This window comes from Procambarus clarkii, chromosome 14 (genome assembly GCF_040958095.1).
Source record: "Procambarus clarkii isolate CNS0578487 chromosome 14, FALCON_Pclarkii_2.0, whole genome shotgun sequence".
In the NCBI taxonomy this organism is placed as follows: Eukaryota; Metazoa; Arthropoda; class Malacostraca; order Decapoda; family Cambaridae; genus Procambarus; species Procambarus clarkii.
Window position 1 is genome coordinate 22,485,810 of NC_091163.1, and position 12,901 is coordinate 22,498,710.

Consider the following 12,901-nt stretch of genomic DNA (forward strand, 5'->3'; position numbering starts at 1 on the left):
AGAGCAAGCAAACAACAATACAACTCTTCCCATTTGAGAGTAGCTACACACCCCAGTGCTAATCCACCCCATGCTAACCAGCTCACACTTGCTTCTCAGGTCACCCCTTCCCCAAATCAGCCGCCCCAGCTTATCTCCCAAACACATCCTTTGACCCCTCTGACCCCACTGCAGTCAAATTCATCCCACATTCCAAGTACCCCCTCATCACCTCAACCCCCAAAACCCGTCCAGCCCTCATCCCCTCAACCCCCAAAACCCACCCAGCCCGCATCCCCTCAACCCCCAAAACCCACCTAGCCCTCATCCGCTCAACCCCAAGAACCCACCCAGCCCTCATCCCCTCAACACCCAAAGCCTTCCCAGCCCTCACCCCTCATCCCCTCTCCTTCCATGTGACCCCCCACCCTTGCGAGGGGGGTGGGAGGTTCCCCCCACCCCCTCTATCCTTCCCCCTCCCAACCTCTCAACCTCTATCTGACTCCCAACCTTACGCTATCTCCCAACCCCTCTATGCCCTCCCTAATCTTCAGACCCAGTATGCCCTTCCTACTCCAGACCTACCTACCCAGGCCCTACCCCAGACCCTCCTACCTACCTTCCTAGAAGCCCAGCCCCCAGTAGCCGCCCAAGCACCCCTCCTGACCTCTTTCACCCCCCATACACCCCCCGGACCTCCCCAGACACCCGCCGGATCCCCCCGGACATCCCCTGGATCCTCCCCGCCCCCAGTCATCCCCCAGACACCCCCCAGATCCCCCCTGCCCCCAGTCACCCCCCAGACACCCCCCAGATCCCCCCAGACCCCCAGAGAAAGGGAGAACTCTGGTACAAGAGTTTCCATGAATAATCTCAAGGTTTGGTACACCATTGCTGATGGGGTATCTAATAAAGCAGAAGAGATAAAAGAAAGAGTGAGTGAAGCAGATCCTGATATAGTTGCAATTGTGGAAACTAAAATTAATGACATGATCTCAGATGCAATCTTTCCTGAAGGGTACCAGGTGATACAAAAAGAGAGGACACAGAGACAGGGAGGGGGAGTAGCACTCCTAATAAAGCGGAAATGGAAGTTTGAAGACCTGGGAAATCGAGTTACCAATGAGTGCACAAGCTTCATACATGGAACTCTGACAGTAGATGGGAGGAAGATTGTGATCTTGCTAATCTACAATCCCCCACCAAACAGTAGAAGACCCAGGCAGGAGTATGATGACAACAACAAAGCATGTATAGATGAACTTCAGAAGGCAGCAACACTAGCCCACAGAATGAGAGCGAAGCTGCTGATCATGGGGGACCTAAATCATGGAGAGATAAATTGGGAATCAAGGAATCCCCATGGAGGGGACGAAACGTGGGGAGCAAAATTATTAGATGTTATAGACAGGAGTTTCCTGACACAACATGTGAAGGAAGACACAAGGGAAAGAGGAGGAGATGCACCGAGCCTATTAGACCTGATTTTCACCCAGAACGTAGAAGATATCGAGAATTTAGAGCATGAAATACCTCCAGGGGCCAGTGACCATTGTGTCCTAGTCTTTGACTACATGATGGAATTCAAACTTATGACCATGGAACAAGAGATCTGGGAAAGGAGAGCTGACTACAGGAAAGGGGACTATAAGAGGATAAGGGACTATCTGGATGAAGTGCAGTGGTAGGAAGAAATTTGAGGAAAAACAGTCCAAGATATGATGTACCTAGTCATACAGAAATGCCAGGAGGCCGAAGAGAGATTTATACCAACGGTAAAGGGAAAAAATAAGAAGGAATATAATAACCCATGGTTTAATAGACAGTGTCAGAAAGCAAAAATGGCCAGCAGGTGGGAGTGGAGGAAGTACAGAAGACAAAGAACAGAGGACAACAGGATCAGATACAACAGAGCTAGGAACGATTACATTAACATAAGACGAACATCGGAAAGGGACTATGAGAACGATATTGCAATCAAAGCAAAAAAACAACCTAAGTTACTACACAGTCATATAAGAAGAAAAATGTCGGTGAACGACCAAGTGACAAGACTAAGGAAGACAGAGGGGGCATATACTGAAAGTGACAAGGAAATCTGCGAGGCACTGAATGCCAGTTTCCATGGAGTGTTCACTACCGAGCCTGAGCAGCTCCCATTGTTGGAAGGGGTTACCCTAGATGAAAGACTATCAGATATAGAAGTGACAGCAGAGGAGGTAATGAAACAGTTCACAACTCTAGATGCAACTAAAGCAGTTGGACCAGACAAAATATCACCGTGGATACTAAAAGAAGCAGCACAGGCCCTCAGCGTGCCTCTGGCAATGATCTTTAATGAGTAACTTATGTCAGGAGAATTGCCCAGTTGCTGGAAGAAGGCAAATGTCGTGCCGATCTTCAAGAAAGGTGATAGGGAGGAGGCACTTAACTATAGACCTGTATCACTGACAAGCATCCCCTGTAAAATACTGGAAAGAATAATTAGGCTACGACTGGTTGCACACCTGGAGAACATTAGGTTTGTGAACAAACATCAACATGGGTTCTGGACAGGGAAATCGTGCCTAACAAACCTTCTGAAATTCTATGATAAAATAACGAGGATAAGACAGGACAGAGATGGTTGGGCAGACTGCATATTTCTGGACTGCCAAACAGCCTTTGATACAGTACCGCACATGAGACTGCTGTTCAAGCTTGAGAGGCAGGCGGGGGTGGGGGGAAAGGTCCTAGCATGGATAAGGAACTACCTAACAGGAAGGAGCCAAAGAGTTACGGTAAGGGGCGAGAAGTCGGACTGGCGAACAGTAACAAGTGGAGTACCACAAGGATCGGTGCTGGGACCAATTCTATTTCTTGTATATATTAACGACATGTTTACAGGCGTAGAGTCCTACATGTCGATGTTTGCGGATGACGCAAAGTTGATGAGAAGAGTTGTGACAGATGAGGATTGCAGGATCCTCCAAGAGGACCTGAACAGGTTGCAGAAATGGTCAGAGAAATGGCTACTGGAATTCAACACGAGCAAATGTAAAGTTATGGAAATGGGACTAGGAGATAGGAGACCAAAGGGACAGTACACAATGAAGGGGAACAGCCTACCTGTAACGACGCGTGAAAGAGACCTGGGGTGGACGTAACACCTAATCTATCTCCTGAGGCACATATAAATAGGATAACGACAGCAGCGTACTCTACACTGGCAAAAGTTAGAACATCATTCAGAAACCTAAGTAAGGAGGCATTTAGGGCGCTTTACACTGCCTACGTAAGGCCAGTCTTAGAGTATGCCGCCTCATCATGGAGTCCCCATCTGAAGAAGCATATAATGAAACTGGAAAAGGTTCAGAGGTTTGCAACTAGACTCGTCTCAGAGCTACGAGGGATGGGGTATGAGGAGCGCCTGAGGGAACTGTGCCTTACGACACTAGAAAGAAGAAGGGAGAGGGGGGAGATGATAGGAACGTATAAGATACTCAGACGGATTGACAGAGTGGACATAGACGAAATGTTCACACGGAATACTAACAGAACGAGGGGACATGGATGGAAGCTGGAAACTCAGATGAGTCACAGAGATGTTAGGAAGTTTTCTTTTAGCGTGAGAGTAGTGGGAAAATGGAATGCACTTCAGGAACAGGTTGTGGAAGCAAATACTATTCATAATTTTAAAACCAGGTATGATAGGGAAATGGGACAGGAGTCATTGCTGTAAGCAACCGATAGCTGGAAAGGCGGGATCCAAGAGTCAATGCTCGATCCTGCAAGCACAAATAGGTGAGTACAAATAGGTGAGTACACACACACACACAGTGTGACTACACGAGACCATGTGTTAGAGACAGAGTTTGCAAACGAGAACACACAAGAAGATTTCAACAAGGAAGAGCCACCTGCAGTATGTGGGAGATTTCATAAAAGTAATTTTCCAGAGGGACACGACGAGGGAGGAGAGAGCCATGGCGGCAGAAGCAAGGAGGAAGCGGAGGGCGAGAGGGGAAAACCAGGAAATCACAGCTCCCAACACAACATCTCCAGGAGTGAGGGGGGAACCCACAACCAGCTACCCAGTAACACCAGAGGGGAGGGCAACCCCACCACCCTCCTCTGCATAGAAAACCCCTCTACCCCAAACCCTTCCTGCCACCACTCAAGTGCTCAGCCAAATCTCCCTCCCCCACACTCCATTTCCACCTTGCTACCTCTCCCGTCCTCCCACCATGTTCCCCTCCCCCTTTTCCTTCTTGTCCTCCCTCCCCCTTCATCCCATTCCTTCCCTGCCCCCCCCCCCTTCACTTGACCCCCACCCCTCACCCCAGTATCCTCTGAGACCCTGTTATACATCTCACAAATCCTCACACCCATGGAACAGCTTTCCCCACCAGCAGAACACTCACCAAGGAGGCGAATTGAGAAGGGACAGAAGGAGGTGAGCCTCAAGGCAATGTACACTAATACAGATGGAATTACAAATAAAGCAAATGAACTTAGAGAATGGGTACTAGATGAAACCCCAGACATAAAACATTCACATTAACAAACCTAACGAAAACCATATCAAAGGCTGTGTTCCCACAGGACTATTATGTTATGAGGAGAGAGGGAGAAGGAAGAGGTGGTGGTGGTGTAACTCTGCTGGTATGAAAAGGCTGGGATTTTGAGGTGATGGTCATTCAGGGCTCTGAAGGTTTCAGTGAAAACATAACAGGTACCATAACAACTGGAGGACAACAAATTATAGTCGTGGTCATATATAATCCACCATCAAATGACAGAAGACCCAGACAGAAATATGATCGAAGCAACATGGCCACCATTAACATAATTGAGAGATCAGCTTCTGTTGTTAGCAGGAATGGATCTGGACTACTAACCATGAAAGACTTCAACAACGGAGAGATAGATTGGGAGAACAGAGACCCACATGGAGGACCAGAAACATGGAGAGCTAAGCTGCTGGACGTGGCAACAAGGAACTTTCTATGCCAGCACTTCAGGGAACCAACAAGAGTGAGAGAAGATGAACCAGCCATGCTTGATCTGATATTTACCCAAAATGAGTGGGATATAAGGGAAGTTAAGATGGAAGCAGCCTTGGGAATGAGTGATCACAGTGTGTTGAACTTTGAGTACCTGGTAGAGCTAGGAATTATCTACCCCAAAAAAGAACTTGGAAACAATAGGCTGGCATACCGAAAGGGGAATTATGAGAAGATGAGAAGTTTCGTAAGGGAAATACCTTGGGACACAGACCTCAGGGCAAAGTCTGTACAAGATATGATGGACTATGTCACCCAAAAGTGTCAGGAGGCAGTAAACAGGTTTATCACAGCCCAAAAGGAAAAATCCGAGAAGCAAAAGAAGAATCAGTGGAATAATAGGGCATGTATGGAAGCAAAGGAACTGAACAAAAGGGCGTGGAGGAACTTCTGGAATAACAGAACACCAGAAAGCAGAGAGAGATACTAGAGAACCAGGAATGAATATATTAGGGTGAGAAGAGAAGCAAAGAAAAATTATGAAAATGATATAACAAACAAAGCTAAGACCGAACCAAAGCTACTCCACAGTCACATCAGGAGGAAAACAACAGTGAAAGAACAGGTAATGAAACTTAGAACAGGCGAGGACAGGTATACAGGAGAATGGCAGAGAGGTGTATGAAGAACTGAACAAGAGGTTCCAGGAGGTCTTCAAAACAGAACAAGGTGAGGTCACTGTGCTGGGGGGGGGGGAGGGGGGAGGGAAGTAAACCAGGCAGTCATGGAAGGGTTCGAAATGACGAGAGAGGAGGTCAAGAGATACCTGCTGGATCTGGATGTTAGAAAGGAAGTTGGTTCAGACGGGATCACACCATGGGTATTGAAAGAGTGTGCAGAGGCTCTTTGCTTGCCACTCTATAGTGTATAGTAGGTCACTAGAGACGGGAGACCTGCCATAAACATGGAAGACGGCGAATGTGGTCCCAGTATACAAAAAGGGCGACAGGCAAGATGCACTGAACCACAGGCCAGTGTCCTTGACTTGTATACTGTGCAAGGTGATGGAGAAGATCGTGAGAAAAATCCTAGTAACACGTCCGGAGAGAAGGGACTTCATGACAAATCGATAACATGGGTTCAGGGAGTGTAAATCTTGCCTGACAGGCTTAATTAATAGAGCTCTACAACCAGGTGACAAAGATTAACCAAGAAAGAGAAGACTGGGCGGACTGCATTTTCTTGGATTGTCGGAAAGCCTTTGACACAGTACCGAATAAGAGGCTTGTACATAAGCTGGAGAGGCAGGCAGGTGTAGCTGGTAAGGGGCTCCAGTGGATAAGGGAGTACCTAAGCAATTGGAAGCGGATTGTTACGGTGAGGGGTGAGACCTCAGATTGGCGTGAAGTCATCAGTGGAATAGGGCTCTGTACTCGGTCCTATCCTGTTTCTGTTATATGTAAATTATCTCCCAGAGGGTATAGACTAATTTCTCTCAATGTTTGCTGACGGTGCCAAAATTATGAGGACTATTAAGACAGAGGAGGACTGCTTGAGGCTTCAAGAAGACCTGGACAAGCTGAAGGAATGGTCCAACAAATGGTTGTTAGAGTTTAACCCTACCAAATGTAATGTAATGAAGATAGGTGTAGGGGCAGGAGGCCAGATGCGAGGTATCATCTGGGAGAGGAAAATCTTCAGGAGTCAGAGAGAGAGAAAGACCTGGGGGTTGATATCACGCCAGACCTGTCCCCTGCAGACCATATCAAGAGGATAACACCAGCAGCATATGCCAGGCTGGCCAACATAAGAACGGCATTCAGAAACTTGTATAAGAAATCATCCAGAACTTTGTATACCACATATGTCAGGCCAATCCTAGAGTATGCAGCCCCAGCATGGAGTCCATATCTAGTCAAGGATAAGACTAAACTAGAAAAGTTTCAAAGGTTTGCCACCAGACTAGTACCCGAACTGAGAGGTATGAGCTGCGAGGAGAGACTACGGGAATTAAACCTCACCTCGCTTAAAAGAAAGAAGAGTTAGGGGGGGGACATGATCACCACATTCAAGATTCTCAACGGAATCGATAGGTAAGTTAAAGACAGGCTATTTAAAACAAGGGGCACACGCACTAGGAAACACAACCTGGAAAAAGTCCAAAGGTATGCTACTAGACTAGTTCCAGAACTAAGAGGCATGAGTTATGAGGAAAAGGCTGCGGGAAATGCACCTTACGACACTGGAAGACAGAGGGTAAGGGGGGGACATGATCACAACCTACAAAATCCTCAGGGGAATCGACCGGGTAAACAAGGAAGAACTATTCAACACTGGAGGGACGCGAACAAGGGGACACAGGTGGAAACTGAGTACCCAAATGAGCCACAGAGACATTAGAAAGAACTTTTTCAGCTTTAGAGTAGTTAGTAAATGGAATGCACTAGGAAGTGATGTGGTGGAGGCTGACTCCATACACAGTTTCAAATGTAGATATGATAGAGCCCAGTAGGCCCAGGAATCTGTACACCAGTTGATTGACGGTTGAGAGGCGGGACCAAAGAGCCAAAGCTCAACCCCCGCAAGCACAAATAGGTGAGTACACAGGTGTAAACTGAGTGTCCAAATAAGCCACAGAGATATTAGAAAGAACGTTTTTAGTGTCAAAGTGGTTGACAAATGGAATGCATTAGGAAGTGATGTGGTGGAGGCTGACTCCATGCAAAGTTTCAAGTGTAGATATGATAGAGCCCAATAGGCTCAGGAACCCGTACACCTGTTGACTGACGGTTGAGAGGCGGGACCAAAGAGCCAGAGCTCAACCCCCACAAGCAAAATTAGGTGAGTACACAGTACAACAAAATTAGGTGAGTACACAGTACAATCTTCCCTAAAGTCATCCCTTTCACAGGACCACCTCCTGCAGTCCTTAAAGCTTCATCAATTGTCTCTCTCCTCAGTCACTCACTCACTCACACACTTATTCATTCACCCAACTTAGCTGTCGACTTCTCTCTCTCGCTAACGTCTTCTCCTCCTGTCTCACCTCCTATTTACATATATCTCGAAACCCTGTTATAAGTGGTGGAACCTACCAATTCAATATTAGACCTTCTTAACCTTTAAATCCCCTTACCCTTTTATCCCCCCCCCTTTCCCCTTCCCTAGATTCCTGTCACCGTGCTACTGAATATCTTTGTGTGTGCCATCATCCAGAGTTCGATTTTTTGGCCGAAATGATCGTTTGTTTGTGGCAAAACCCAAACAAGAAAACCGTGTTTGCTTGCTTTGTATAATGAGTGGTAACTTGATCAGCTGGTCGGCAGGTGTATTTGGACTGGTTTGTTTGGTCAGTTGTGTTTACTTTTCGTTACATGTGATCTGAGCACTTGTGAGCTGATTGTTTAATATTCCCTGGGGATCACCTGAGGGCCAGGTGTAGCATGGGAGGCCCGTAGCATGAGGGGGTCGAAGAATGAGGGAACATATTCTGCTCCCTCATTCCCACATAAGGCACAAAATGAGGAGACCCACCATTATAAATCACCGTATGAAGCAATGCACCATTAGGCGAGGCAGAATGTGAGGTGGCACAGAATGACGGGACTCAGAAAGATGAGACGCAAAGTCATGGAACGCAGAACGATGGTATAATAAAGAATGCGACGCAGAAAGATGAGGCGCAATATCATGGGACGCAGAACGATGGGATAATAAATAATATGACGCAGAGAGATAGGATGCAGAATGAGGTCTGTGAATCTATTGTTACATATATGTACTCATCTAAATGTGCTTACATATTCTCTATTCTAGAGATTCGTCTCTTGGGCCACGTATTTCAACCGCATACTGCAATGGCTTCAGACTCCCGTCCTATTAATTTTATGATTCCATGAAACAATGAAAGGAATTAGCCTTAACTACCTCTCCGTTAAGCTCACTCTAGTTGCTAATTATTCTTACACAGAAGGAATGCTTTATTTAATTCGTATATCTTATCTGAGTAACTAGTTACCACACATATTATCTCGTCATTCACATGTTCAAGCAAAACATCAATATTTTGTCTTTCAGGATCATTTATGTCAAGATCATGGCTCTTTTTTTTAGGGATTTCAGCAGCCTGATCTTACATATCAAGCGTAATTTTGATGTGGTTTTTAGCCTCACTTTCTTGGTAATCTATTGAATCTAGTGGGGCCAGTGATCATTGATCGGTGGTAACACATTAATTGGTACGCTCTTAACTGGTCTAAACTACAGCCACCTTTACGTAGGAGCCGATAGCGTTAACACAGTGGTGTGTTAAAAGAGAAAAGCAATGTGAGGTCATGCTTTCTCAGCTTATCAACCCACCTCAGCCCTCTCAGTTAAAATGAGTCTAGCAACGAACCTTCATAATTCCTCTAAATTACATTTGAAATTTTCAGGTTCTCCTCAGGGGAATATATTTGAGAACTGTTCGAACACGAGAAGTGTAAAATATCATGTAACATACTCCATTCAGGTTCCTGAAGGATACTCGAATGTGCTCCAAGCACAGAGCTCACATTTCCGTCGGTAATATTTTAATACATTTTCCTCCGTCCTGTGGTTTGTTGACAAAACGTTCATGTAGTATGGTCATGTTTATTGAACCAGCTCTGCCGTGCTCTCCTCTTCGTCAGGAGTAATAGAGCAGATTGTCTTCCTTTTGATGACCTCTTCGTTATATATTATTGAGTATCCGATGTTGATAAGCATCTGCTGCACTCTGTTAATTTCTTCTATCATTCAGCATCCAATTAGAGCCTTGTTGATTTATCAACAACTGATCACTTCTTAGTTCTCTTGGAATAGACATAAGCGTGTGAGACGTCATTCACTTCCGAGAAGGTTAAACTTCCCATCTCGCAAGCAAAACTTATCAAGGAATATTACTCGAACGCTTCGTAAGCATTAGTAACATTTCTTGTCAGATACCATCAAGAAAGAGTCATCAAAAAGTCCAGTGGAAAACGTGAAGATTTAGCTGCCGGTGAACAAAGAATCTTCTCATAAAAAAGTACATGTATTGTTGGATGGCATCCACAGTGCTAACTTGATACGGTAAACTTTCTCAATGATCATCCATATTGTCTCATCCACGTGCATGTGTGCGAACAAATAAAGAAACATAACACGTATGGAGTCAGCAGAGTTTCTGAGTCAGCAAACCTGTAGGTGAATGAAGGGGATGTTCCGGCTGGTGTTCGAACCAAGCACTTTGCCATGCTTGTAGGTCAAAATTAACCAAGAAGGATAACAAGGTTTATACGCTACAGTATCCTCCATCATGCATTGTCCAGACTTTATTGCAAAACGCATTTCAACCAATTTAAACTTTGTTGACAATTCAGCAGTGTTATTTCTTTGTAATCTTTTGCAGATTAGTTCAATTCGAATGATTAAGATCAATTTTCTAAGTTAAATCGGGACTGCCAGGGCCACTGGGCACTTAGATCAATGAAATCAGGGAAAACTGAATTACAAATTTACTTTACAATCCCTGACTGACATCACTCAGATTATTGTGACTAACTGTTCTCGTTTTATATATATATATATATATATATATATATATATATATATATATATATATATATATATATGCGAACAAGCCTGAATGGTCCCCAGGACAATATGCAACTGAAAACTCACACCCCAGAAGTGACTCGAACCCATACTCCCAGAAGCAACGCAACTGGTATGTACAAGACGCCTTAATCCACTTGACCATCACGACCGGACATAATGAGGTGATAGCCGAGGCTATTTGAACCACCCCACCGCCGGCACTCGGATAGTAATCTTGGGCATAGCATTTTACCAAATCACCTCATTCTTTGGGGCACACGTGAGGAACACAAATGCGAACAAGCCTGAATGGTCCCCAGGACAATATGCAACTGAAAACTCACACCCCAGAAGTGACTCGAACCCATACTCCCAGAACATAAGGAGTCAGCAGGCCGTTGAGTCGCTTCGCCACTCTGTACGTGGGTGTGGGTATCTGGCTACTGATTGGCCGAAGTGGGTTTCCAGGCTTGTGCGTCTTGACATTTCCATACGCATATCCAGGTTTATATTCCCCAATGATCTTTGGCAGGTGGAGTCCGGATTTCTTGGCGTTCACATTTTCGATCAGTTTGTTGACCTTTGCTTTTAATTCGGCTGTAGTGTCCTTCGTTACCCTTTGGAACTTAGTTTGGTCAGAGAGTATGATGTTCATTTTCGCCAGATATTCGTCTTTTTTAAGAATGACATATATTGGCGACTTGTCACCTCTCCTGACAACTATCTCCTTGTTCTCACGAAGGCTTTTAGCTGCCGCTTTAAGCTCGGGAGACAGTATGGTGCTTCTGTAGTTGCCTCGATTCTTTCCTCCTTCTGCAATAAGTTCTGCTTGTAAGGTATCTTTGGTAGTGACCTTCTTTTGTGTCTCGAGGTCGAATATGTCGTCCAACAGAATTTCCAACTCTACTTTCTACGGCCTGCTGACTCCTTATGTTCCTTGCGCCTTCAGCCTGAAGTCTCCAAAGGAATTTGTGGACTTACTGCGGGGCACACGGGCCACAGGGATAAGAGCCTCGTTGGACGTAGAATCGCTGTTTACCAACGTACCTGTGGACGAGACAATCGGAATGATAGCCGACAGAGTGTATCGTGATCCAGCCTGTACTCCTCTTGACATGCCAGAAAGTATTCTGAGGAAACTACTCCAAGCTTGTACTAAAGAGGCACCCTTCTTGAGCCCGGATGGGCACATGTATAAGCAAGTAGATGGGGTCGCCATGGGTTCTCCCCTAGGTGTCCTGTTTGCAAACTTCTACATGGGTACCATCGAGCAAAAAGTCTTAGTCGACATGAACTTGAAACCGGCCATATACTGCAGGTATGTTGACGACATTTTTACACAGGTACCTGATGTCAGACATCTGCAGAAGCTGAAGGAGGCATTTGAGCAGAGTTCCGTGCTGCGTTTCACTTACGAGACGGAAAAGGATGGGAAGCTGCCTTTTCTAGATGTAACAGTCATGGAAAAGGGCGGAGGTTTCCACACTGCAGTCTACACTAAGGAAACAAACATAGGAATGTGCCTAAATGCCAACAGCGACTGCCCTGACAGGTACAAGAGGAGTGTTGTTAACGCATACGTCGACCGTGCTCTCAGCCACAGCTCAGAATGGAAGCAAGTCGACGAAGAACTCTGTAGGGTAAGGCAGGTCCTAGTCAATAACGGCTTCTCCAATGGTTTCATCGAAGACATCATAAGAAGGGAAGTGAAAAGCCATGCAACCTCTGAAGAGACAACTAACACAACACCTATACCCCCTATTAGACTATTTTACAGGAACTTCTTTTCCACAGCTCATAAAACGGAGGAAAGGGTCCTGAAAGATATTGTTAATAGAAACGTTATCCCTACAGACAAAAATCAGAGGATACAACTGACGATTTACTATAAAACCAGAAAAACGGCCAGCCTACTCATGAGAAACTCTCCAGACACAAAACGGAACGCTTTAAAAGAGACTAACGGCGTCTATGCCTTCAAATGCCCACTTGGGGACTGTAAGCTCCAAAAAACCCAGTATATAGGCAAGACAACAACATCTCTTTCTAGGCGTTTAACGATGCATAAGCAACAGGGCTCCATTAAGGAACATATAATCTCTTCCCATAACCAAACCATCGCCAGAGAAATCCTAGTAAACAACACAGAAATCATCGATAGATACAGCGATAGCAGGCGGCTTGACGTTTGCGAGGCACTACACATCAAGAAGTCAACACCAGCAATCAACAGCCAATTATTGCACAACTATATTCTACCCACCTCAAGACTCCGCTCCAATATAGAAGCATCAAGAAATATGGACCAATAGGCTTTCTACAAACACTTCTATTCAATA

At 45.4% G+C, this 12,901-nt stretch overlaps 1 protein-coding gene across 1 annotated transcript in view; it reads left to right on the forward strand.

Annotated features, from left to right (window-relative positions):
• The first annotated feature begins 4,791 nt into the window (after positions 1–4,791).
• LOC138364753 (uncharacterized) overlaps positions 4,792–12,901 on the forward strand; it is a 50,866-nt gene continuing 42,756 nt past the window's right edge. Inside the window, exon 1 of the mRNA XM_069324722.1 lies at positions 4,792–5,098. Within this exon, the coding sequence (XP_069180823.1) occupies positions 4,792–5,098 (307 nt within the window). The remainder of the gene's footprint in view (positions 5,099–12,901) is intronic.